The sequence below is a fragment of the Narcine bancroftii genome, chromosome 8, assembly GCF_036971445.1.
Source record: "Narcine bancroftii isolate sNarBan1 chromosome 8, sNarBan1.hap1, whole genome shotgun sequence".
Lineage (NCBI taxonomy): Eukaryota > Metazoa > Chordata > Chondrichthyes > Torpediniformes > Narcinidae > Narcine > Narcine bancroftii.
In genome coordinates this window covers 131,029,089-131,057,061 of record NC_091476.1, presented here as the reverse complement: position 1 = coordinate 131,057,061, position 27,973 = coordinate 131,029,089, and the positions used below count along the sequence as shown (strand labels likewise).

The window sequence follows — 27,973 nt, the reverse complement described above, 5'->3', positions numbered from 1 at the left end:
TGATCTATCTGTAATCTGCCTTGTTCTCACTTGTGCTAACAAGTTGGCTTCTATGATGTGCTCTTTTTCCTGCTTTATTTTACTCTTTACCATTTTGGTCAATCTGGTTTAATTTCTCACCAGTTCCCTCCTAATCAATCTCACTTTGGCCAGCCAAGTTTCAATCCCAATTTATCCACAACTGATGTGATACTGTCCCATCAAAATAGTTTATTTCTCTAATTAACTATTTTGAGCTTTGAGTGATCTACTCCCTTTTCCCTAGCTTTTCTAAACTTTAAAATATCATGAACACTTTTAGGAAAAATAAACAGGCAATGTTACATTTAACATTTTGACAAAAATTACAATCAGATTTTTAGGACATCTCCTCATCCAAGTGAGCATTATCAATGCTTCCACAGACAGAAAAAGCCCATCCAAGACTAACTTTTCAAAATGCTTACCCTGGTAAGCTCACATACTTTCTCTGCTGTTGGAGAAATCTCATCTTGTATGTTTGCTTCTCTTTTTCTCTAATCTTCCACATTTCTGATTCTTCTTGAATCTGCAGAAAGCCAAAGGAAAGTTTGAACCCCTCGCTAGTTCATTGAAACTGGGAAGACATCAGGCTGAGTCAACAGCAGAATTTGTGCTCTGCCAGCTAGACCCACATCCTATGAATAAGTGTTTAAAAATATTGAAGATCCTTTCATGTCACTGATTCCACACTGACATTGATTGAAGTTCAACAATTGCCACAAGGTAAATGACAGCAAAATCTGGATTTCAGTTTAATAGCATCAATTTTATACAACGATGTGAGTGCTGACTTTACTATAAATTCAGAGTTTTTCTTTGCTACAGATTTCAGCTTAAAAAAGAGAAGTGGGACAAATTTACCTTGTTGTGTGCATCAGTGTGGCGCATAACATTTCGCAGAAGAACTTTACCCATGGGAATTCGAGACATTGTGATTTATATCCTAATAAATGAAAAAACAGTATCAATCTGGATCACATTAGATGTAGTAGAATTGGATGATTCAGTCCATTAAATTTGCTCTGCCACTCAATTCATGGATGATGTGTTTTTCCCTCAACCTCATTCTCCTGCCTTCTCCCCGTAACTTTTGACACCCTTACTAATCAAGGAATTACATCCTCAAACTAACCTCATAATTGAAGTGGCTTCTACAGTGATGTACCAAGTTAAAGCATAGCAAATGATGTCAGAAACCATAATTTCAAACACAGGAGGAAGTTTAGGGGAGATGTGTGGGGCAAATATTTTACAGAGAGGTAGGTGCATGGAAATAGGCTGCCAGGAAAAACAGCTTAAGCACATACAATAGTAGTATTTAAGAAGCTTCAGGACACATGAATACGAGAGCAATGGAGGGATATCTACCAGGTGCTGGCAGCAGATTTTTAGTTTGATTTAGTCAACACCTCTCATGACTAACATTAGGAAGGAGGTACAGGTGCCTGAAGAGGAACACCCAACAGCACAATGACAGCTTCTTCCCTTCCACCATCAAGTTTCTGACTGAACAATGAACCACAGACACTACCTCACTTTCTCTTCCTTTACACTAATGTATGTTTTGTGACAAATTTTGTGACATGTGGTGATTGTAAATTCTGATTCGTCGGAAGACTCACTGATAACCCTCTCACTTGTTCTGATTCTGACATGTTTGGCAGACACATGGGTGAAGGGTCTATTCCTGTACTGTTCAAAGATCACAAGTCCAGGATCTTGCCAACAAAAGATGTTTGCCTGTCAGGCCTATAGTTTCCTGCTTTTTTTCTTCCTTCCTTCTTGAACAATGGAGTCAGGCTTGCAGTTAGATTCTTGCAACTCAGAATTTTTACAAACTTTATTAATGTCTGCACTAACTCCACTGTTAGTTTTTTAACACCCTCAGCTTCATCACTTGGTGACTTGCTAGCCTTTAGTCTCATTAGTTTTTGCAATACATTGTCCCTTGTGATAGTGATTAATAGTTCTTCTACAGTGTTTGAAGCTATCAGACATCACATTTATTGTGTCCTCCACCATTAAAATTGAAGGAAAGTACTGAATCAACATCCCTAATTCATTCCTGGAATGATTCTCTGGGAGGTAAGAAGAGGAACCACGTCTTCCAGAGACTTAGCGCAATTATGTCCACATGGTTCTTTGAGAGGTAAATTTGCTGGAGTCTTGAGGATGCAACAAGCAGAATTGATAGGAATATGTAGATGTGGTACATTTGGGTTTCAGAAGGCATTTGATACATTATCATCCTTAACTTCAATGGTTAGCTGCTCCTTTCACCATTGGTGTCAATAACAATCCTCAGAGGTTTAAAGGTTTCCATTTTCAAAAGGCTAAACAACTTATTAATTAAAAGTATCTCTTATTTGCCACCAGTTTTTTTTTGCACAACAGAAACCAAAAATGAATTTCTTGCTACAAAAACAAAATCTGCATGCCTTGTGTATGTGTGTCTAAGAATAGTGACACCAGTTAGGGCAAGCAGGGATGGCTTAATGAGTTCAGTTAAAACAAATTCTTATCCAGCAGATGTAAGAATCGTGAATCCTCAGTTATGGTGGAATTGATTGCAATGGTGAAACATCAAATGGCTAGAATTTTGTTACTGAATGCTTATTTCGCTGGAAAAATTCAACGATTCCTTCCTTTCATGCCTATTGTGTATCCAACACTGAACTATGAAATGAAGGTCTCCCAAGTTAACGAGGGAGCCTTTTTCCAGTTATCCTGTACAGGGAGAGCCCAGACAGGCTGCGTGGAGCTGCCTAACCCGTTGCTGAGCCCCTGGGCTGACCCTCACTACAGGGCCCATGGGGGTGGTGTCGCCTTGTTGGTGCCCATGTGGAACCTGAAGCCCAGAATCGTCCTGGGGAAAGAGGGACCTCAACCACAAACCCACGGGTGGGGGTGGGGGCCTCAGATTCGTTCCCCGTGAGATGCTGTTGCTGCTGATTGACTCGAGCCTCTGACCGCTCACTATCCTGTCCGGACCCGACCCCCCCAGACCGGTCCCATGGGTTTACCTGCCCGCCCGGCCACTCCCTGCCGACTCGGATCCGACCGGAAGTCGTTGCCACCACCTCACCGCTCCGGGCGGCACAGCGAAGATCCGTCGCCAGAGACGGGACTGATCAACTGTTTCTGAGCTAAGTTTCGTCCGGACGGCGGACCTGGCCGGACCGCCGTGGGTAAACAATGCCCCAGTTCATCACGGACCGTTAAATATCCAGCGATATTTATTGCTCCAGATTCTGCTGTTTCCTTTCTGCCGCGCGGGATGTTATCGGTTGTGTTGGCTTGTTCTCTTCTTGCACAATTGATAAACGTCCTGAACATTTTATATTACTATGAATGGCGAGGAGATTTAAAGGATGGTTTCCGGAACCCGCTGCCACTTCCGGTGCCGGTTACCAGGGTAACGAACGCGAAAGGACGCGCTGCGGCGGAGGCTCGGCTCGCCCGCTTCTCCTGGGTTCGCTTCGCGGCTCCGGCACGCAGTGGGAGCGGCACCACAAGGTACTCGTTCGGACGGTGCGGCCGGTCACCCTCCTCTGTCTGGCAGAACTGGTCCTCACTTCCTCCAAATTACAGGAGTACCCAAAGGTACTTACCAGCGACACCGGCCTGTTTGGGGGCTTTGAGGAGCAATGCCGACTGCAGGTCCCTCAACTCTTCCTCCACCACATTGGGGATGGCTCATGTATCCGCGATGAGCTTATCAGCTTCACCCACTTCGCAGCCACCTTCAACCCCGATCTCAAACTCACCTGGTCCATCTCCCACAACACCCTCCCCTCCATGGATCTCTCTGTCTCCATCTCGGGAGACATATTTTACAAACCCTCCAACTCCCACAACCACCTAGACTCCACTTCCTCACACCCTGTCCCCTGCAAGGATTCCATCCCCTTCTCTCAGTTTCTCGGTCTCTCTGTTCCCCATGTGAGAAACAGAAGTACCTTCACAGAATTTGCTCGAGACAAAAATTGAGAACAAAGAACTATTACAACAATGCAAAGTTGGGTGCTTCCCCTTACCCTGGGAATACACACAGATACTGGGGCTGACCCAACTTTTATACATTTCATTTCAGTACAGAGATACCTTCCCCCCAACATTCTTCTGCCTCCTGGATTGGTTTAGCATTAGGTAATTCTGCCCACGTGGATTCTAACTTCTTATCAGTTTATGTGTTTTCCTGCAAACTTGTTAGCCAGAGAAGTATCATGTCTTTGTTCTTCACTCATTAATCAATCCCTAAGACTTGCTAAAGCTATCTACTTGTTATTCTGTTTTGAAGATCCTTAGTTCATTACACTTTTACAACCCTTCCTCTCATTCCAGCATCCCTTCACCCTGATTTAACCCATAATACTTTATTCTTAATTGGCACTTGCTTGACTCCTCACATTCCAGTATCCCTTCACCTTAAGTTAACCCATAATACTTTATTCTTAATTGACACTTGCTTCCAGTATCTCTGGACTCCTAACATTCCAGTATCCCTCACACCCAGATGATGTTTTCTAGTCCAGAGCTTCTGAAATGTTTGCCTTCTTCCACAAACGAGGCTTCCCCTCCCCCACCATCAACTCAGCCCTCATCTGCATCTCCTCCATTTTCCGCACATCTGGCCTGGCCCGCTCTGACCCCAGATGCAACAAACATAGAATCCCCCTCATCTTCACCTACCACTGCACCAGCCTCCACATCCAACACGTAATCCACCAGAATTTCCAGGATCCCACCACCAGACACACTTTTCCTTCTCCTCCCCTCTTGGGCTTCTGCAGGGACCGCTCCCTGGTGATTTTCTCTCCTCCTATTGTGTCCCCTCCCTTGCACCTTCCCCTGTGGCCGCAGGATGTGCAACACTTGCGCCCACACCTCCTCCATCACCATGGTCTGGGGCCCCAAACAGGCCTTTCAAGTGAAGCTACACTTCACTTATATATCTGTGTGATGTAGCAGTGGCTACACTGCTAAATGAAGGATTGCACAACCAGACGGGTTGAGTTCAGTGAGCAAAAACTGATTTATTGCAAGCTGCCTGGCTGGTCTTATACTCCTGGCTGAGAACCGCGCTGAGGGGCCCCGATGTCACTGGGGCGTCACGTGCGTCCCCAAACGTGGGCTTCTGAGCCCGGTGTCAAGGTTAGGAGGAAACCCCTGATGGCACAATTTTGGCCAGCTGCCCCGCCACGTGCGTGACAAGCAGGGCCAGTTCGCCTGCCTAATGGCATACCGCCACACAGAACCACCCCCCCCGCCACCCAGAACTGACGCCAATGTCCTTTTTTCCCGGACGGCCTCTCTTCTTGGGTTGGGCCACAACTTCTGGTTCGGTGGGGTCGAGGTGGGCTGGCTTTAACCTGTCCACTGTAAACTGTTCCCTCTCACCATCAATGTCCAGTGTGAAAGTGGATCCCGAACGCTGGACGACTTTGTACGGCTCTTCGTATGGTCTTTGTAGAGGTGCTGTGGATGGGCCCCACCTGATAAAAACGTACTCTGCGGATTACAGCTCGCTGGGGACGAAAGAGGCCCATGTGCCTTGTCTGGGCGGTGGTGGGGGTGTGAAGGAGTCCAACTGAGCCCGGAGACGGGGAAGTAGACCATGCGGTGACTTCTGGGGTTTGTGAGATGCGTTGACGAACTCACCGGGTAGGGCTCGCGGTTCACCATAGACCAGCTTGGCTGATGACACCTGTAGGTCTTCTTTGGGTGTCGAGCGGATGCCCAGGAGCACCCAAGGCAACTTGTCCACCCAGTTGGGGCCGGTGAGGCGAGCCATAAGTGCCGACTTAAGTTGGCGGTGCAGTCGCTCGACTAGTGCATTGGCCTGTGGGTGATAGGCCATGGTGTGATGTTGGCGAGCTGTGCCTAGAGCGCAGAGGTGAACTGGGTGCCCTGATCACTGGTGAGGTGGTTCGGGACGCCGAACTGGGCAACCCAACCATTCAAAAGCGCTCGGGAGCAGGAGTCTGTGGAGGCACCTGGCATCGGGATCACCTTGGGCCAATGAGTGGTGCGGTCTATCACTGTGAAAAGGTAATCGTTACCTCGGGAAATGGGTAAGGGTCCAACGATGTCCACATGTATGTGGCTGAACCGTTCCTGGACATGCTTGAAATCTTGTACAGGCGCTCTGGTGTGCCTGTGTACCTTGGAAAGCTGGCAATGTGTGCAAGTTCTGGCCCAGTCTGCAATCTGCTTCCGAAGCACGTGCCAGATGAAACAATCTGCCACCATACAGACCATAGACCTGATGGAAGGGTGGAAAAGTTCATAGATATGGTGGAAGACCTGCCTGCGGCACTGGTTGTGGGGTGCCCTTGGAGACATCGCACAGGACGGTGCCCTCACCATGAGGAGTCTGGAGGTCCTGGAACTGCAGGCCCATGATGGCAGTCCTGAAGGCCTGCATCTCCTGGTCACTCTGGTCCCGAGCGAGCTGGTCGAAGTCGAGGCCGGGTGTCAGCATGCAAATGGCCAGTCGTGAGAGTGCATTGGTGACCACGTTGTCTTTCTCTGCCTTGTGCCGAATGTCGGTGGTGAACTCCAACACGAAGGAGAGGTGACGCTGTTGGCGGGCCGACCAGGTATCTCTTGCCATAGCGAGCACCTGAGTGAGGGGTTTGTGGTCAGTAAAAATGGTGAAAGGCCTCCCCTCCAAGAAATAGCAGAAATGACACACCGCCAGGTACATACCCAGCAACTCACGATCGAAAGCGCTATACTTGCGCTCTGGCGGGCAAAGAAGTCGGCTAAAGAATGCCAGTGGTTTCCACTGTCCGTTCACCTGCTGCTCCAGGACAGCGCCGATGGCTGTGGCGGAGGCATTGACAGAGAGCGCCATATTCAGGTCGGTGCGTGTGTGGTCGAGCAGGGTCGCCTTCACGAGGGCATCTTTCGTGGCTTTGAATGCCCTGCTGCCCTCTGGAGTCCAGGCGAGTGTCTTGTCTTTGGCCGCAATGAAGGCGAAGAGCGGCTGCATGATGCACACAGTGCCTGAAATGAAACGATTATAGAAATTGACCATACCAATGAACTCCTGTAGCCCCTTGAGGTTGTCCAGGCGTGGGAACTCCCTGATTGCCACGACCTTCATAGCGGCAGGTGTGGCTCCTTTGGCCGTGATGGTATGGCCCAGGAACTGCATAGACTCTTTCCCGAACTGGCACCTGGCCAGATTGATCGTTAGGCTGAAGTCGGCCAGTCGGGAGAAGAGTGTGCGCAGGTGAGACTTGTATTGTGCCTGGGCTCTGCTGGCAACAAGGATGTCATCCAGGTATATGAATACAAAATTCAAATCCCTGCCCACTATGTCCATAAGGCACTGGAAGATCTGGGTGGTGTTCTTGAGCCCAAACGGTATGCGTAGGAACTCAAACAAGCTGAAGGGAGTGATGATGGCCATTTTGGGTATGTCCTTGGAGTGCACCGGGATTTGGTGATACCCGCGCACCAAGTCGACCTTGGAGAATTCCCTCACGCCATGCAGGTTGACTGTAAGGTCCTGGATGTGAGGGATCGGGTAACAGTCAGGTACTGTCGCATCATTAAGCCGTCAATAATCTCCGTAGGGGCGTCAGCCGTCAGTGGGACCAGGTGGAGTGGTGAGGCCCAAGGACTGTTGGAGCATCGAATGATCCCCAGTTCCTGCAGATGCGAGAACTCTTCTTTCGCTATCTGGAGCTTATCTGTCGGGAGCCGGTGTGCTTTGGGTGGGGATGTAATGAAACACTGGTGGTGAGGCGGCGGAGAACTGTGGCTTGAGGAGGGATGGGAACTCATCCAGGATACATTGAAACTCGTCCTTGGGTGTGCTGACCATGGTCATCTGAGGCTGCTCTGTGCGGGAGGCGTTGAGGCGAGCGGATTGGAAGGTACGGGTATCTACTAGTCACCTACCTTGAATGTCGACCAGGAGTCCGTGGGCGAGGAGGAAGTTGACAACCAGGATGACGCTGGGGGGGACGAAATGGTGAACCTCCATGAGAACTTCCGCTGGCCGATCTGGAAGTGGACGGTCTTGTCTTCATATGTTCAGATCTCGTCAAGTTGACTGCACAGAGGGGAGGACCTTGAGGCCGGTTCCAGGATTCAATGGCTGTGGCCGAGATGATGCTGATCTGGACCCGGTGTCGATAGGAAGCGTCGGCCGCTGACTGAATCCTGTAGGTAGAGAAGGCTGTGTTCTTGACCAGTCGCCGCAGCCATTAACAGCACCCAGCCTGCTCGTTTCCCAGGAACGAGCAGGGCTGACAACACTTCCGACCCTTGGCTCCCCAGCATTGGTGGAAAAAGCAGAGGCCTGAAGTGGATGAATTGTGTCTGGCTATGCTCTTTGAGGGCCTGGGTGTTCCACCCCAACGCTAGAGGAAGGCTTGCCCGAGACTCGTAACCTCTGGACTGCTGAGCCCTCTGGGAATCGTTCGAGCCATAGCTCCTGAGCCTTTTGGGCGACCTTCCTAGGGTCAACGAAGCTCTCCTGGGACAGTATGGCCGGATGTCTTCAGACAGATGGTCGAGGAAGAAGTGCTTGAAGAGTGGGCAATTGGTGTGATCGCCCATGAGCACGAGCATCTCGTCCATCAACTCGATTGGAGTTCTGTCCTACAAGGCTTCGAGGCGCAGCATCCGAGCGGCTCGCTGGCACCTGGAGAGGCCGAGGGAGCTGGTGAACACCTGCTTGATGGTCCCACAGGTAGGTGCTGAACGAGGTGCAGCACTCATTTGGCCGTGGCCTGGTTCAGGGCATTGACCACATGGTAAAACTTGGTCGAATCCGATGAAATCTGGCGGAGGTGAAACTGAGCCTCTGCGTGGCTGAACCAGGTCTCCGGCTCCTGAACCCAGAAGTCAGAAAGCTTGATGGGTATAGCATTGATTGAAGGATCGTTCACGTTGGGTTCAAAGACATTTGTACCTGTTGGGGTCACCAATTGTAGCGGCGGCTACTCTGCTAAATGAAGGATCACGCAACCGGATGGGTTGAGTTCAGTGAGCAAAAACTGATTTATTGCAGGCTGCCTGACTGGTCTTATATTCCCAACCCGGACCTGGCTGAGAACTGCACTGGGGGCCCCCGATGTCACTGGGGCTTCCAAGCCCGTTGTCGAGGTTGGGAGGAAACCCCCGACGGTGCCATTTTGGCCGGCTGCCCCGCCACGTGCGTGACAAGTGGGGCCAGTTTGTCTGCCTAATGGTGTACCGCCACAGTGATATATTTATTGCATTCAGTGCTCCCTTTGCGGCCTTCTCTACATATAGAAACATAGGAAGTAGGAAAGACCAGTCGCAGATTAGGAGATTGTTTCACCCAGCACCTACTCTTCGTCTGCAATCACAGCAACCTCCCAGCAGCCAACCATTTCAATTCTGAGTCACGCTCCCAGACCCACATGTCTGTCCATGGCCTTTGGCAATATCCCACCCTGACCACCCACAGTTTGGAGGAACAACACCTTATCTTCCGTCTGGGCACACACCAGCCAAATGGTATTACCATTGACTTCTCTGCTTTCTGCATAACTTGCTCTCCTTTTCTTCCCCCTTTCCTTTCTTTCCACTTCCCCCTTACCCACCCAACCATCCCTCCTCCCCTTCATTGCTGCTGTCCCTTCCCTCCTCCATCTCCTGCCTTTTCCAGCCCCTCAATCCCCCATCTGTATGTTCAGATGCTTGCCAGCATTCTCTCATGCCTTGAATAAAGGCTCAAGCCCAAAACATTGGTTATGTATTGGTACCTTTGCTACACACTGACCTGCTGAGCTTCTCCAGCATTTTATTTTTTGACTCTTTCCAATTATTGGTTTTCTATGGCCAATTGCTCCAGATTTTGCAGTTTCCTTTCTGCCATCTCATGTGTGCCCCCCCTCCAATGTCAGATTAAGGTAGTCGCAAAAGTAGCATATGCTACAGGCCCCACATTTTCAAGGGCCCCGTGCTAAATGCTTGCTGACTTGCTCTGCTACTTTATGTAATTATGAATGACTGACTGGGTGTTTAACTTAAACATTTCCGTTTTCATCTTTGTGCATACACCCATAGCCTGCGTTAATAACCCTGATTAAAGGTAATTTTAGCCAATTATCACCTTTAATCAGAATTATTAACACAGATTATGTGAGTGTGGTATCTCAGGTACTGGAAAATTTGTTGATTCCCAACTTGTGAAAGAAATGGAGACTGAACAAAAGTATTGGGGCACACTTCTTGAGTGAATACATTTGAAATTGATACTTACATGTAAGTAATACTATCAGTGTAATATAGTAGATGTTTGGGTTTGGGGGATTGATGGAAAATATGACAGCTTAAAGGGGTGTAGGGAAAATTATTATAACCTTTCATCATGGATGTAATCACTGAATATATCGTGATCTGAGAAAGCTAGCTTAATTTTGTTAATAATAATTAAGACTATTTCAAACTTACCAAAATGGAGGATGTGCAGAGTCAGTGTCAGAAACTCGTCGAAGGGAGGGGTGGGGGAGGGTGCCGTCACATTCCCCCCTCACCGCGCAAGTGCCAGCTGGCACAATTTAGGGCCCCTTTATAATACCTGCTACAGGCCCTGCACTTACCTCAATCTGGCCCTGCCCTCCTCCACCTCCCTCCCTTCTACCCCTCCACTTTCCTTCCCCCCTCTACTTCCTTCCCCCCTCCACTTTCCTTCCCCCTCCCTTCCCCTCCTCCTCCCTTCCCCTCCTCCTCCCTTCTCCCCTCCTCCCTTCTCCCCTCCTCCCTTCTCCCCTCCTCCCTTCTCCCCTCCTCCCTTCTCCCCTCCTCCCTTCTCCCCTCCTCCCTTCTCCCCTCCTCCCTTCTCCCCTCCTCCCTTCTCCCCTCCTCCCTTCTCCCCTCCTCCCTTCTCCCCTCCTCCCTTCTCCCCTCCTCCCTTCTCCCCTCCTCCCTTCTCCCCTCCTCCCTTCTCCCCTCCTCCCTTCTCCCCTCCTCCCTTCTCCCCTCCTCCCTTCTCCCCTCCTCCCTTCTCCCTGTTCGTGTGCCATTTCCTCAACTCTTTGCTGTTCCTCCCAACCTCTTAGTTTTTCCCATTTCTTCTCCCCTCCCAACTGTACCTGGCCACATGAGCTCCACCACCACCCTATCCCCACAGCCCCCACATGCTTTTATTGTGGTTATATGCATGTTTTTTGCTACTGTTTAAGAATTTTGGCTGAAATGTTGAATATGCTTGGCCTGCTGAGTTCCTCCATCATCTCGTATATTGCTTTGATGCAGTTGCTCAGAGATTGATTCATTCTTAAAAATATTGTTAATAACAATAACTTGCATTTGCACAGTGATTTCAACAGCAGTCATGCCTCAAGTTTATATTAGGTCATCAAACAATAGCTCGATGCTGAGCCAATGACCCAGATACTCTGATTGCTGGAACATTTGAACAAGTTCGGCAGCATCTACTGCTCAAGGAAGAGTCATTTGCAATATTCACACATCGGCAGCAAGTGGTCAAGGTTCAGGATTCTTCACATCTCCACTGACTGAGGGAGAGCTATTTTGCTATCTAGTCTTCTCCGCACAGCGAGGAAGCAGACACAATCCGTTAAGCCCACATCAACTTTTTCAGGTCATCATTCTGACCCACCAGTCCCTGTCACACACCTGTTGATGCTTCCCATTGCAGAACCTCCCCCTGCCATTTCTTTCCTGTGCAGGACTCCCATCATTGTTCACTTGTTCAAACTGGCAAAAGTTCTTTAGCCATCCATTAATGGACTTTACAAAAACCAAAAGTGCTGAAAACAGCCAACAGCGTCTGTGGGAAGAGAAACGATGCTAATGTTTCTGGTCAAAGCCCCTGAGGTCTGTATCCTTTTCATTACAGATGTTTCACCTGCAAAGACTTTCTGTGACCATGGATGGTAGAAAGATACGAGGTAAAAGAGCAGCTGTTACATACTGTAGAATTATAAGAGTTGTAATAGCACAGAAACAGGGCCTTCAGCTCTCCTTATTCATGCCCATCCTGATCTCTATCCATGCTCATCCCAGTTGCCTGCAGCAGACCCATATTACTCTGCATTTCCTATTTGTACCCATCCAAATGCCTTCTAAACATTTCAATGGCATCTCCCTCTACTACTTCCTCAAGTAACTCATTCCAGATTTTCATCACTCTATATGGAAAAATTTACCCTCAGATTTCTCCTACTTCCCTTAATTCTGTCCCTCTCCAGTTCTAGACTGCTACCCAGGGAAAAGGACTCTATATTCCACATAATTTTATAAACCTCTACAAGGTCACTCCTTCATTCCAGTGAGAATAAACCCAGACTATCACTCTCTCCTTGTAAAAACAGCCCACAATTCCAGGCAATAACTTGGTAAATCTCTTCTGATTATCTCCATTGCTACCATATTTTACCTTGGTGTAGTGAGCAGAACTGTGTACAACGCTCCAAGTGCAACCTGAACAATTTGCACAGCTCTGAGATACAGTTAACCAGGTGGGTAGAAATTCTCAAAAACGGAATGGCTAGTACTCAGAATGTAAATCAAAAAGCTTTGAAGGAATTTCCAGCTGGTCGTTGAGTTGTGTTTGGTGGTAATAGCATGAACAGGCTTTTCAGATCATTCATAGTTTTGATATGCTACGTTCTCTGCTTGTTTTCCGATAGAAGCCTCATCTTTCACACTTCTTTCTTTGGCTTGGCTTCGTGGTCAAAGATTTATGGAGGGGTAATGTCCACATCAGCTGCAGGCTCGTTTGTGGCTGACAAGTCCGATGCGGAACAGGCAGACACGGTTGCAGCGGTTGCAAGGGAAAATTGGTTGGTTGGAGTTGGGTGTTGGGTTTTTCCTCCTTTGTTGTCTTTAGTCAGTGAGGTGGGCTCTGCGGTCTTCTTCAAAGGAGGTTGCTTTGTTAAATTGCAGTACACTCTATCTACCCAAAGGTCCATTGCTGAAGACTTGAAGGAAAGATAAGGATACTATGGCCACAAAGCAGAGGGAGAATGTGCTTTTGCAGCAGGTGAACCAGCTGTGGAGTATGTTGGACGAAATGTCTGAGAGCAGCCCTGAAGCATATCACAAATTCATCCATCATCATCTTGGAGAGGGAATGAAGCAATTTGCTGCCCCACAGCCTCACACCTGTTTTCGGACCAGAATAACGGTACATTTGCAACTGATGCTAACGCTCACTGACTCTTCCATTTCTTTCTACAACCTTGTACATTATGAATGCAATGAATCCTTTAAGCATAGGACTTTGCAGCTTGAACATCAACTCTAGTGATGAGAGTTAAACTTTATGTGGGTTTTCTATACTGACCATCACAGAGTTTAATGAAATGCAGATGAGTCACCACGAGGCAGAGGAAGAGAACAGGCCAAACTGGTTATCACAAAAGCCTTAGAATGCATCTCACTCCAGAATTATTCCTTTATTAGAATTTGATGGAGGTGAAGGGCTCTGAGGAGTCCATCTGCAATCAGGCAGGAGCAATCGTGGCCAGAGACTCAATAATGGGACAAGTAGTTGTAGCCATGAATCCAAGATACTGCGTAACCTCCTTGGTGCCTGCAGAATAGATGCAGGGAATTCTAAAGACATCATGATTCCCAGTATTATCTGGATAAAATAAGGGATGAGGTCCTGGAACTTGATTTTGGGGAGCTGGACGGAGCTGGATGGCAGATTAAAGAGCAGCCCTGAAGCATACCTTAGAGATTCTCCTTTGAATGGCTTCCAATCCCATGTGTGAACAAACATGGGAAAAGGAGAAAACATCAGTTGAATGTATATCTGAAGATGATCTGGGAGAGGGTGCCTTAGATGTGGATTACTGGGACCAGTTCTGGGAAGATGGGACCTCCACTAACCAGACAGGTTACATCTGTAGCAAAATGTGTCCAATATCCTTGCGGGGTAGTGGGGGGGGGGGGGCATGGGGGTGTGCAGGGTGATTATGAGAACTATTGAGGAAGGTTTCAGTAGGTTTCTTAGGAGAGTGATAGTAGAAAAGCCCTACTGTAATTCTCTGTGACTCAGATTTCAGATTTATTGTCAGAGTACATACAACCCTAAGATTCCATTTTCCTGTGGACATGGACAAATTACCACTAATTGGTACTGCAAAAAATAAATTTTACACAGTGAAAAATCTGTAAACATGCAAGTAACTGTATATAGATAACAAATGTGAACAAACTGTACAATACAAAGAGAACAAAAAGAAAATCAATAAAATGCACAAGTAAGGGTCCTTAGATAAATCTCTGTTTGAGTTTGTTGTTGAGGAGTCAAATGGTAAAGGGGTAGCAGCTGTTCCTGAGCCTGGTAGTGCGAGTCATGTGGTACCTATTACCTCTTTCCTGATGGCAGCAGCGAGAACAGAGCATGTGCTGATTGCTGCTGCTCTCAGCAATGGCAGCACTCCCTGTGGATGTGCTCAATAGAGGGGAGAGTTTTGCCTGAGTTGTTCTGGGCTGTGTCTACTGCCTTTTGGAGGGCTTTAAGCTCAGGGGTTATTGGTGTTTCCATACCAGACCTTCATGCAGCTGGTCATTTCACTTTCTACCACACCTCAGTAGAAATTTTCCAGGGTTTCTGATGTTATACCAAACTGGATTGTGGAGGAGATGTTCTTATCAATTTTCCCTGATTGGGGTCTGGAGGTGAGGAAATCCATGATCCAATTACACAGTGGGGTGTTCACTCCCAGGTCTTGGAGTTTGCTGATCATTTTTGAGGGGATGATGACTGTAGTGCAGCTTTTGGTATCCAGGTGGACCAGGGCTTTGTGTAGATCCAGTGAGGTGGCAGCTGCTGTTACTATGTTACTGTTACTGACTCATTGGATACTTCGAGTTTATTTGCTATTTTCAAATTTTATTATTGGCAGAAAATGCAAAAATGCAAATTTTACTGATCTTAATGGAATTTCCAACTGTAAAAGAATTGATAAAGAGTGTCCAAATGTTTTTGAAATAATTTGTTCTTGTGTGGCATTATATTGTGAACCAGCAATGGTTTGTCCAGGAGGTTCAATGAGAGATAGGCACACAGACAAGGGCATCCTTGAAGTTCAATTCTACTTAATTGTTTCAAACTTGTGTTAATTTTCCATTGAGCACAAATTATTTATTTTTCTTCTAGGAGCCTGTTGAGAATTTGCTGTTTGTAAATCTTTGTAGCTGGAGTAGGATCCCTGCTCCAAAGACTGATTTGGACCCCATCCCTCTTGGTGGTGGAAGATTGGAGGAAATAATTGATGTCACAGGTAGGTTTGAGGTAAGACTGATTTTTTTTTTCTTAGAATGTTGTGCACCTGTTGACTGGGGTAAGAGGATCACTACTGCAACCAGCTCTTGTCTCATCTCCATACTTCCCAGGGAAGTTCACCAGAAAGGTGATGTTTACTGTGGCCATCTAAACATTGAGAGATTTAACCATAGCTGTCCCATCAGTGGTTTGGTTGAGATCAGCTGCCTATGCATGGGGCATGTAGAATCACCTGTAAATCCATTGGAGGAAAGAACTTTTACTCTTTCAAAGACTCAAACAATTATGGCTACAAGAGATAATGGAGGAATTCTTCTTTGGTGTTTGGGTTAGTAGGGAGTAGTAGTAAGGTGGGAAGGAAGGGGGTTTATACATATACATTATATAGTTTTCCTTTTGTATGTATTGAGGTTTAAAAAATTAAAATATTCAAAAAAAGGTAATGGAGGAATTGATGGAAATCCAGATTTGGAAGCATGTGGTCTTGAGTAAATTGAAAGGACTGAAGGCTGATAAGTCCTCAGGGCCTGATGGACTGCATCCTAGGGTGTTTAGGGAGGTTACTCTTGAAATTATGGATGCATTGGTCAACATTTTCCAATATTCTATAGATTCATGAGAGGTGCCTGTGGATTGGAAAGTGGCTAATGTTGTGCTGCTTTAAAGAAGGGAGGGAGAGAGAAAACAGGCAATTAGAGACCGGTTAGCCTGACATCAGTAGTAGTGGGGAAGATATTAGAATCCATTATAAAAGAAGAAATAACAGAACACGTAGACAGAAATAATAGTATCATGTCATTCAAGATGGATTTCAGAGGGGAAAATCACGCTTGAATAATCTTCTGAAATTTTTTGAGGATGTGACAAAGAGGGAGAACATGGGACATGTTCCATATCTCTGAATGTGGTGTACTTGGACTTTCAGAAGGCTTTTGATAAGGTCCCACACAGGAGATTAGTAGGCAAAATCAGAGAACATGGTATTGAGGGTAGGGTGCTGACATGGATTAAAAAAAAATTGGTTGACAGACAGGAAACAGAGTAGGGATTAACTTTCGGGATGGAAGGATGTGACAAGTGGGATCCCACAGGGCTTGGCGTTGGATCCTCAGTTATTTATCATGTATATTAATGATTTAGATAAGGGGATTATAAATAATATTAGCAAATTTGCAGATGACATGAAACTGGGTGGCAGTGTGAAGAGGATGTCACGAAAATGCAGAGGGACTTGGACAGGTTAGGTGACTGGGTGGATGCATGGAAGATGCAGTTTAATGTGGATAAATGTGAGGTTATCCACTTTGGTGGCAGGAACAGTAAGGCAAATTATTATTTAAATGGAGTCAAGTTGAGGAGTGGGGAAGTGCAACGTGATCTAGGTGTACTTGTACATCAATCACTAAAAGGTAGCATGCAGGTTGAACAAGCTGTGGGGAAAAATAAATCAGATGGCCTTTATAAAAAGGGGAATAGAGTATAGGAGTAAACGTGTCCTTCTGCAGTTATACAGGGCTCTGGTGAGATCACATCTGGAGTATTGTCCAGTTCTAGTCTCCTAATTTGAGGAAGGACATTCTCGCTATTGAGGGAGTGTAGCAAGGTTAGTTCCTGGGATGCCAGGATTGACATGTGCCGAAAGGTTGGATAAACTGGGGTTGTATATGTTGGAATTTAGAAGGATGGGAGATGTGATGAAGTATATAAGATTATTAAAGGATTGGACAAGATAGAAACTGATTACATGTTCCCAATGTTGGGGGAGACTCTGACTAGAGGCCATAGTTTAAGAGTACAGGGAAGGAAGGCCCTTTAGGACAGAGGAGTATTTCTTTTTTACCCAGAGGATTGTTGGTCTGTAGAATGCTTCGCCACAGAGGGTGGTAGAGGCAGGTTCTCTGGATAAGTTCAAGAGGGAGTTATATAATGCTCTGTGGACAGGGGAATTAAGGGTTATGGGGAGAAGGCAGGGACAGGGTACTGATAGTGGAAGATCTAAATGAATGGCGGTGCTGGCTTGATAGGCCAAATGGCCTACTCCAGCACCTATTGTCTGTAAGGTGTCCCCATTTCTCAAACTCACTCTGCTGGAGGTACTCAGTGGGTTAAGAGTCATCAGCAATTGAAGAATGGTTGATATTTCAAGCCAAAACCTTTTATTGAGACGTAAAGAAGAATTTTGGCCCCAAACATTGACTGTTCTTTTTCTCCCATGGATGCTGCTCAACCCACTGAGTTCCTCCAGCAGAATGTGTTTAGTTCCAGATTCCAACATCTGCGATCTCCTGTGTCAAGTTCTTACCATGCTGGCCAAGGATTAATTACACCAGGTGCTGGGACTTTAAATCAAGGCCTGTTCTATCTTCAGATTCAAATAAGCATTCAGTTCTCTGCGTCGAAGCACACAGTGTCTCCAGTGACCTGGCAACATCTGCTCTTCACCAGCAGCACCTCAGCTGATGCTTGTGGGAAAGTCAATAATCAACAGATTTCAAATTGCTTCCAGACTTCATTTGCCGGATCTGAGGGGTATAACAATGTACAGAGAAAGAGGAAAGGTTCTCAACTCGAATCCATTTCTAAGCATCTGTGATGTGAAGAACAAGTTCAGTGGGTCCAAGAAGTAACAAGTCTGAAGGCAGATCGTTTATAAAGAAAGAATCTTCATCAACACGCAGGGGAAATTGCAACAGGGGTCATACTTTCTCTCGCACGCACGCACGCACGCACGCACGCACGCACGCACGCACGCACGCACGCACGCACGCACGGCTGACACAGTGGATGCAACAAAATAATTGATACATGCTACAATCTACGAGTATAGAAAGACAGTATAAAACCGTACTCACCACCCCTAGATAACTGGTAGGCATGGCACTACAGTAGATAAGGTTTAATTGCAGCAGTCTCACGGGCATGCACCAACTATAGCTCCCCACCCTTTAACAGCACACACCTTACAATGGTAATGCTTTGTCCGACGTCGACCACGACTTGCCACTTGGAGTGGAGCTAGGGTTCGATCCTCAAGGAAAAGAGGCCCAACTGTTCCATGTGTTGGACTTTATACAGCAGCGACTGTAGGGGCCTGGCTCAGGTATACCCAAAAGGTAAGGTGATTAAGGGAGCAAGTACCAAAGCACATTCAAAGGTGCCAACAGCAAGGTGTGCACTTGCGTGTGGGCCTGCTGAGCCTTAGTTAGCAGGTGAGTTGACTTCCAGCCAAGTTCATGCTGGAGGGGTCATGTGACCCTCCCATTACAGAATCTTTCAGAAAAACATTCAGTGAACCAGAAACCGATTATTTGGTGCATATATCTGGGGATAGGACCCACAGACTGAGGCTCAGGAAGTTGGGCAAGTATGCTGGAGAGGAGAAAGATGTAGTACTCACTTGTCTATTCTAATTTTCCTCCCACAGAGACTTATTTTGTCACTGACATTACATATAGCCCAGACGTGCTTCAGAAAGGAAGTGAGGACCCTGCAGAAAGAAACCAGCTGATCCTCCTGGCTGTTAAATACATTGAAGAGCAGCACCACATACGCGTGTCACAGTCTTACACGCTGCTAAAAAAGAAACTACAGGGCAGTCAGAAGCAGCTGAGGCAACGGCTGACAGGAAAATCTGAGCCTGTACAGGCTGCGATGGGAGGGATCGATGCCACATTACTGCAAGAGCTGATAAGCCTGAAATCAACAGGCAGGGAGAATGTGGAAGATACCCCTCCAATTTGTCTGCCCAGTAATATCAGACAGCCCAAGAACCCTGGGCTCATCCAAGAGATTTCTAGCACAGAATCTGAGTGTAAAAACAAAGTGGAGTCTCCAAAGTATGAAATGTCGGTCATAAGAGATGAGAGTGGAAAACCAAAAGCTCTGCATCTGAAAGTGGAGTTGCCGAGAGTTTCATCTGTTGCAGAATGTGATCTCAGTGTCTCAAAGGTACATGCTGCTGGAGGTTTCCTTGCATGTTGTGGGCTGTAAACTACTGACAGCAGAATACATAATTCTCAAAATTTCTTTTCTAAATCATAGTTTTGAAACCGGGACACCAAGAAGAACAAATCTGGGTGTTTTCAGAGTGTCCTTGCTGATATTTCTTCCCATTAACAAAAACATATTAATTGAGATATTGGCATCACACCTTATAAATTGCCACTCCCCTCCAAACAAAAATTCACTGTTTTAAACATTGCAAGGCCCATTAACTCCTGCCTACCTGTTAGAGGGGAAGTGATGCAGAGACTCCATGGTGCCCTGGGGAAACACAGGCTTACACTAAATCTTTAGTTCCTGATATTTCACTCCTGAATGGTAAATTAAAATACAAAACAATCCATTGGGATACTAGTTTGCCTGGGTTTCCACATCCTGATTGAGCTGAGGTTAGTAAATCACAGCCCAGTTCAATACTTAAAGACCACCTGCTTCCATGGGAAATGACATGAAGCATTGTTATTTATCCTTTTCAAGTCTGTTCTGGGATGGGTGATCCATACAGACAAAACCCTGTGCAGTTCTGGGCAGGAAAATCTTTGACAGCCTCACGCTACTCAGATATACCATCGTCTACACGCAGGATAGGAGGGTTGACACCTGTCTGGTCAGCATGGATTAGTAGAAGGCTTTTGACAGGATATCACACACATACATGATGTACATGTTCTCCAAAATGGGCTTTGGGGAGGGAATCAGAAATGTATTCAACTGTCTTGCATGAACATCCATAGTGCAGTACAAATCAATGGGTGGGAAACAAGTAGCTTCCTCATTGCCTTGTTTGTGTGCTGCAATGAGCCCTTTGCTAAATCCATCAGGAAAGATGAAGGCAGAAGAGGGATGATGTTGCCAGACAGTGGAGGCAACCAAATCAAGGCCTCCCTGCGCATGGATGATGTCACAGTCTTCTATTCAGACCAATCAGGGACTGATCCGTATCTGTGGCCAATTTGAGACTGCATCAAGTGCCAGGAGAAGAGTGAGACAATGCTCTTTGGTAACTGCTCTGACCAATCCACCATCCCCTTCACAGTCAATTCTGACTACCTAAGGGTGCTGGGGATTTGGGTCAGAGGGGCTGAGGTATGTAACAAAAATCGGTCAGAGTGGATCACAAAGGTCCACCAGGAATTGAGTCTGTGAGAGCAGCTCTCCCCGCTGTATCTGGCGCAGGTGTAACCCATCCCTTGCCCCTCTGTCCTGGCGGTCACCAGAGTAGCTTTCTGGTTCATATAGATATCTAAAATGGAATGGGTTAATTGGGTAGCCATATGCAAGTCACCAGATAACAGGGCCAAGGACATACCCAACATAGTACTTATCTTAATGAGCACCTTCATTGTGTAGCTACATCAGGCAGGAAGTCACTTCTATATCTGTAGAATGAATCAATGAGAAACTAGTTTCAACTGATATTTAACATTGTGTTTACATTGTATATTTTGATGAGGTAAAATAAATATGGACCATTAACTTCTATCTGCCTCTGATACAGGATGACATGGTTTTGGATGTTTGTGAGAAGTACAGGCTGCAACTCAATCTCCCTGAAAAGATCACTGAAGACATGGTCAGTGCAAAGTTCAACAGGAAGACCCATATCCTATCAGTGGGGATGCCTATATTATCAAGTAATTGTGCAGCATCTGTGAAAAATTTTGCATTCCAATAGGCCAATCCTGTTCCCCAGTAGATTGCTGTAGTATGCTGTTTCTCAAGGATATGATTTAATCAAATGTGAACACCCAAATATTTCCTTGTGGAGTGAGTAGTACCTGCTCTCTCTGTGCACTCATGGTGTTGTTTAACCCAACTACTTTGTCTTAGCAGTTACCACCTGACCTTCAAATAATTATCTTTGTAACAAGCAGCACCAGTGGGAGAAAAAGAATTGTCAATGTAATGGTCAGTTCTGATGAAGGGTTCCGGCCTGAATTGCTCTCTCTCTGATGCTGCTTGACTCTTTGATGCCCTCCAGTAGGTGGCCTTTAGCTTCATATTCCAGCACCTGCAGTCTCCTGTGTGATTATCAGTGTAACCTTTTGTACTTTTCTTTCTCATCTGCTTGTCTAAAGCTGACTTAATTGCATATTATTCACCTCCAACATCATCTCTCTGAGCAAGTCCAAATTCTAACTTCCCTTGAGATAGAGGTTTTATCTGGACATCCTAGTGGCTACATGGTCTTCTGTTTTCCCCACCTTCCAAAGAAATAGTTTTTATTGTCTCTATTCTTGCTCATTCTATTTTCTGATTAGGTTTTAACACAGAGACCATTGGGCCTAGCGAGACTGCTCTCTTCTAGAGCAATACCATCAATCCACTCATTTCCCACTATCGTCATCAACTCCCACTGATTCTCCCACCACCCACCTATTCCAGGAGTAATGTACAGTTTGGGATGTGGGAGGAAACAGAGCTCCCTGGAGAAATCCATAGTCAGAGTCTTAGACCTTGGAATAGGCTCTTCGGCCCAATGTCAATGCCAACCAGGGTTTTCAACCCAAGCTGGTCCCATTTGCATACAATTGGCCATTATCCCTCTGCACCTTTCCTATCCATGTACCTGTCTAAATTACTTCTGAGCATTATAATTGTCCCTGGCTATACCACTTGCTTTGGTAGCTCGTTCCACATTCCCAGCACCTTCTGTGTTAAGGTATCCTCAGGAATCTTTCTAAATCTTTTCCCTCTTGCATTAAACCTAAGCTTTCTAGTTTTAGATTTACCACTCTGGAGAAAAAGATTGTACTTACTTCGTCTATGCCCCTTATGTTTGTATAAACCTCTACAAGGTCACCCTCAGCCTCCCACACTCCAGAGAAGGAAGTCCTAACCTATCCAGACTCTCCTTGTAACTCAAGCCCCCTCTCCCCTCAGTCGTAATAACATTTTTGTGAATCATTTCTGCACCCTTTCCAGCTCAGTTACATTCTTCCTACAGCTGGGTGACCAGAACTGCAGTATTCCAAGTATGGTGAGGGGCAATGTGCAGAATCCACAGACCGTAGGAGAGGGTGGGATTGAAGCTGGGTTGTGCTGCTTGAGGCATTGGAACCAACCACTGTGCTATCCTTGGTGAAGACCTTTTTGCCGTTTGTTTTCTGCAACTGTTTACAGTAATCTTGTTGTTCTGATGTTTTTATTTAAACATGCTCTTTTCAGAACAGCAGGAAGAATAGTTCACAACTTTGAGTGTCCAAGTTAATCACAGTTTCCCTGAGTAACTGGAATATATGGTGCAGCCTGCAGTGATGATACCTTTATATCCATCCAGTTTTGTTTCCTGGAGTCCAAGAGAAAGGAGGTAGTGACCAACCAATTGCATTCTGTCAGACCATTGAGAAGAACATTAACTAAAGACCTTTGCCTGATTTCCCTGCAGACAAGACAAACCAACGACAAACAATGTTTTGAGCTCTTGCTGCAGTCATTTAAATTGTTGTTGGTTCACTTTGACAAACTGTGTCACTGTGTCCGCTTTCCCATAACATCATGCAGCATTTAATGATCCTCAAACTCCTCTGCTCAGCCACAAGACAACTCTTTTAAATGACCAACCAACAACCCTCCACAGCCTCAATATTCTTATGAACCTCCTGTGAACCTCACCTTTCCCATGCTGGGCCAGCTTAATTACTTTGTTCGTGAAGCAAAATGGAGGGGACATAGATTATCATGAATGTTGCTATCAGTGTTGCTCTAAACTTGGTCAAGACATAGGTAAGTGTTCAGTTTTCCAGACAGAACTGCAAGCAGGCAAGGGAGAGAGTTCAAAAGTGTCACACTGAGTTCTTTCACTGCCCTTCACAACTCAATGGTACCAGAGTTTGTTGGTTTTGCTACCTGACTCCCCAGAGAACCTCAGACCTAAGTAAGTTTTTTAGAAAGAAACAGCTGAATTTGTAAAAACTGTTATCATTTCACAAAAAGGGCTTTACAAACCATTTAAAAACCTGAACGTTAATATAAATTCCTTTGAAGTGAGTGAATCTTTGAAGAAGGGCTCAGGCCCAAAACGTCAGTTTTAAAATCTTTACCTCCTGTGGACGCTGTGAGACCTGCTGATTTCCTCCAGCATGTTTTCACTAAAATTCCTTTGAAGTTCTGTGTGACATGTAATAGGTTGTTAATTATTAAATTTTAATCTTTCATGTGTTTCTACAAATAAGCGTGCAATGGAATTTTTGCTATTAATCTTGTTTTACAACGGACAAGTAAAACACAAAGCAGGAGAAACTTAGCAGGTCAAACAGTGTGCTTTATGTAGCAAAGATAAATATACACAGCCAACATTGTGGGCTCAAGCCCTTCATCAAGGTGTGAGCAAAATGTTGCTATATAAAGGACACTCTTTGACCTGCTGAGTTTCTCCAGCAGTGTGTTTTTACTTCAGTCGAGTCTCTGCTCCTTACAACAGACGTTTAATTCCACCAAATGAAATTCTGCTTCAAATGTTCACTTTTCTGAAAGGTTAAGCAAGGTGGAAGAAAAGTTAATCAGGCTTAGTAATCTGCCCAGGCTCCTGCAGGAGCAACATTGTGGCAGTGTTGAGGCTGAATCATCTATCCTTACACTGGTTGCTACTGCCTTTTGTTTTGTGTCAGGAATGGAGGGGATTGAGGGAGTTCATTGGCAATTATTGCACCAGAGTGGGCCTGTAAAAGCAGTTGTCTCAGCCCTCCTGGGAACAGGCCTCTGGTTGCACAGATTTAGACTCTGTTGGAATTGAATGTCAAAGTGGCAAAGAATCTCATTGTGACCATGGGAAGGACTGGGGTCCTGACTCTGAGTGTCTGGGGAGTGAAGCTATTCCAATCTCAATACTTTCTGGTAGTTTTACATGTCTGAGATTCCTCAGAGAGAATAGAATTTTCACGTACCACAATAAACATTGGGTGTAGTTCTGGTTACATTACAAAAACGTTATTATAGAGGCTTTAGAGAGTCTGAAGAAGTTTTTCACCCGGGTGTTAACTGGGTTAATGAGCTATATAGAAATTGAGCAAACTTGAATGTTTTCTCACACAGCACAGTAATGGCCTTTGTCTCACTGCATCCATGCCAATCATTTGTATTCATTCAAAATTCTTGTCTGTGGCCAGAGAAATGTAGTCTATTCCTTTTTAAAAAGTAAATCACATCTCTAAAGGTTGCTTTTTCACACTCTTCCTTCCACCTTCACAAGTTGCATTCACCCATTGTGCCATAACCTTAGCTCTTTCTGCTTTCCCTAATGGTATGGGGATAGCCATGGAATCTCCAGCACTATAGTGCTTTCCTGCACTGCTCACCCATCTCTTTTCTGCCTGTGCAGCCTACTGAATGTACTCAGCATTACATGCTCCACAGTGAGTTCATTCCCAATTCCATTTACACCAGACAGTTGGTCAGGAGCTGCTGCTGGTTACACTTCCTTCGTATGCTATCACCAGGATTACACTTGGCAAGCACAATTACAATCCCTACATTTATGAAAGTTTTCATACAATTGGAAGAAACTGGAAATTTACCTGACTCCTTTAAGACAGCAATTATAACGGTAATTCCAGAAAAAGGTAAATATCCATCAATGTCATCATCTTATTGGCCGGTATCTCTATTGAATGTGGATTACAAGATAGTGGCTAAATTATTGGCAAAATAGGCTTGAAATTTTTTTTACCCAAAATTAATTAACAAGGATCAAACAGGATTTTTTTTAAATAAATCGGCAGACAATGTAACTAGGTTGATTAGTTTAATTCATCTAGCTCAAAAGAAATAAAATTTGTGTAGCAGTGACTTTAGTTGCAGAGAAGGCATTTGATTGAGTAGAATGGGACTTTCTTTTTAAGACGCTTGCTAAATTTGGATAAAAGTATACATTGAACCAAAACCAAGAGTAGTGATAAATGGTCACATGTCTGATTATATGAACAAGATTGTCCATTATCACCAGCTCTCTTTGTGCTAGTAATTGAACCGTTAGCTGAATTAATTAGAACAGACGTAGATATTAAGGGTATTAAAATAGGTGCTAACGAACATAAAATTAGTTTATTTGCAGATGATGTAATTATTTATTTGATAGATCCAGAAAATTCATTAGATAAACTACATATGCAATTTGAACAAAACAGAAAAGTCTCAGGATATAAAGTTAATTTAGATAAAAATGAAATGATGCCATTGACTATATGCAATGTTGGCAAAATATGAAATTTAAATGGCCTGAATGTGGGATAAAATATTTGAGAATTAGAATTGATAACCAGTTAGAGAATCTTTTTAAAATTAATTATGGACCATTGTTTAAGAAAATTGAAGAGGATTTAAAAAAAAAATAGATTGATTTACTGACTACATTAATTGGCCAAGTAAATTGTATCAAAATGAATATTTTTCCATGGGTGCAATGATATTCCTAAAATGTTTTTAAAGGATTTAAATAAAATGATAAGAAAATTCTTGTGGAAAGGCAAGATGTTGAGGATTTCTATGGAAAAATTAACTTGGAGATTTGAATTGGGAGGTTTACAACTTCCAAATTTTGAGTATTATTTTAAAGCAGCCCAACTACGTTTTCTTTCTTCTGTTTTGAGGAAGAAGAAAATGTGGCTTGGATTAATATAGAAATGAATAAAATAAGTGAAAAAGAATCAGAAGAATTTCTATAGAAATGGAATGAGGTATTATTAAATGGAGAAACAGATACACATTTGGTCAGAATGAGCCATGGAAGTTGAGGGATATGGTTCAGCGAGGATGCTGCTGGTACAAAATAGTTGATCCTGTTTATGTTGAGTAATATAAATTTTATTAACTGGTCAATAAAGGAATAAAATGTATTAAAGATTGTTATCAAGGCAGATATTTGACCAATTGAAAGTTAAATATGGAATACAAAATAATACAATATTTGGATATTATCAATTAAAGGTTAATTTACAAGAAAGATTAACTACATCCTATTTACTATTAGAAGAAATGAAATAACATTAAATTCAAAATAAAAAAAAGTTGATACCAGTTATGTATTTATTACTTTTGAGGGGAGTAAAGAAGAAAGATTTTTAATAATCTAAACAAAAGTTATAAATGGACTTGGGTATAGATATAAATTGGACACAAATATGTTATGATAGTATGAAAAATACAATAAATATTAGCTATAGAATGGTGCAATACAATTTCATACATCAGTTATATATTATACCACAAAAGCCTAATAAATTGAAGTTAGAATTTTTGGATTAGTGTTTTCGATGTAAACAGGAAACAGGCATGTTTTTACATTCTACGTGGACATGCCCCAAACTGAATTTTTTTTTGACTAATTTAATAGATTTTCTTCAACAGGTAATAGGTGCTAAACCTCTGAGGAAACCCTATGCTCTTTCTTTTGGAGATATATCAAAGATTAGTCCAGATTTAAAATTAAATTGATTTCAAAAATAATTTTTAAAAGTCACACTGGCAGTTGCCAGGAAATGTATAGCAGTTTCATGGAAATTGGATATGGATTTGGTATTAAATAGATGGCATGATGAAATGCGAAGCTGTATACCTTTGGAAAAGATCACATATAAAGAACAAATATGATTAATTTTTTTGAAAATTTGGTTCCCATATATGCAAAAGATTAGTGTTATATCTTTATATGTCAATTGGTAGAATTCGGTACGAACTTTGTCACTCCCCAGCTTCATCTTAATTATATAATTTTATTTTACTTTATTAGATGCTGTTTGTTTTCTTTATAATATATTTAGATTTTGATTAAGTGTTATGTGTTGCACAGTAGTGTTTTATTTTACTATGTACTTCATATTTAAAAGATATAATGGTAGTTGTGTTAGAAGGTAATATCTAGTATTGTTTTAAAAAAATCAGTCTATTCTTTCTTATTTGCATTCTTCTTGGGGTTTTTCCATGTGGGTGGGTGAGAGAAAATGATTTAAAAATACCAATTGATTTTGATATATAGAATTTTCTAGTTATGCATGCAATTTTGTTACATGTGCTAATAAAATAAAATTTACAAAAAACTCAGTTGTAGAGCAAGATGTTGTTAGGCTTGGGAAACAGAACATGTAGCCATGACCTGAAATGTTTGCCACCCTTTACTGAAGACCAAAAAACATATACTGAACATTTCTAGTCAGCAAGTGATTGTGAGAGGTGCTGGTGGAATAAGAGCCAGGTATGGTCAGGTATGAAAAAAGGGGGTGGGAGTATTTTTTTAAAAATCAGCAAACCCATGGTGCCCAAGGTGATGGCAGACCACAAGGGGTGCAAGGTTTGGGGATCAGGGCACCAGAGCAGGAGAAGCCTAGAAGAGGAACAATGAGGGGCTTGAGGCCCAAGGCCTCACACCATGCTGGGACCAGGTATCAGGACCAGGACCCATGAGTGTGCTGAAGGCAAACAGGGCCCTCAAAGGGTTCCAGAGCATTAATAGCTTTGGTTCAAATCCAGAGGCCAGGGAGAGGGACTTGGAGCTCTGATTTACCACTGGAACATACAAGAGGTTATGCAGTGGGAGGTTTACGGGGCCCAGGAGGCAGCAGCATTAAAGCAGGTAGTGGGATCCATGGATAATCGACTTCTCTGAAGAGATTCTGGTTCTTTCTTCTTAGTGATTGTGCCAGACTAGTGGTGTTTCTCTGGCTGTAGTTAATATTCTTCTATCAACTGTGCATGAAATAA

General features: G+C 44.3%; 2 protein-coding genes across 9 annotated transcripts in view; one reads left to right on the top strand and one right to left on the bottom strand.

The window, feature by feature from the left end:
* Positions 1 to 3,324, bottom strand: part of nkapd1 (NKAP domain containing 1) — a 14,115-nt gene extending 10,791 nt beyond the window's left edge. Inside the window, exons 1-3 of one of the 2 annotated variants that reach the window (XM_069894888.1) lie at positions 3,045 to 3,324; positions 883 to 964; positions 465 to 547 (exon numbers count right to left, since the gene is read on the bottom strand). In XM_069894888.1, the coding sequence (XP_069750989.1) occupies positions 465 to 547; positions 883 to 951 (152 nt within the window). In that variant the 5' untranslated portion in view covers positions 952 to 964; positions 3,045 to 3,324. Of the gene's footprint in view, positions 1 to 446; positions 548 to 882; positions 965 to 3,044 lie in introns of both variants that reach the window. The other variant, XM_069894887.1, reaches the window with a different exon arrangement.
* Positions 3,151 to 27,973, top strand: LOC138741186 (PIH1 domain-containing protein 2-like). Of its 7 annotated transcripts, none has more exons than XM_069894883.1 (8): positions 3,152 to 3,537; positions 10,078 to 10,275; positions 11,876 to 11,927; positions 12,945 to 13,165; positions 15,152 to 15,275; positions 18,702 to 19,225; positions 20,778 to 20,852; positions 22,453 to 27,973. In XM_069894883.1, exons 4-8 carry the CDS (start codon positions 12,983 to 12,985, stop codon positions 22,462 to 22,464), a joined length of 918 nt encoding a protein of 305 aa, XP_069750984.1. In that variant the 5' UTR covers positions 3,152 to 3,537; positions 10,078 to 10,275; positions 11,876 to 11,927; positions 12,945 to 12,982; the 3' UTR covers positions 22,465 to 27,973. The 7 variants fall into 7 exon arrangements, with proteins under 7 accessions (XP_069750986.1, XP_069750984.1, XP_069750982.1 ...); XM_069894881.1 differs by having other exon boundaries at positions 20,778 to 20,913; positions 22,448 to 27,973; XM_069894882.1 differs by having other exon boundaries at positions 22,448 to 27,972.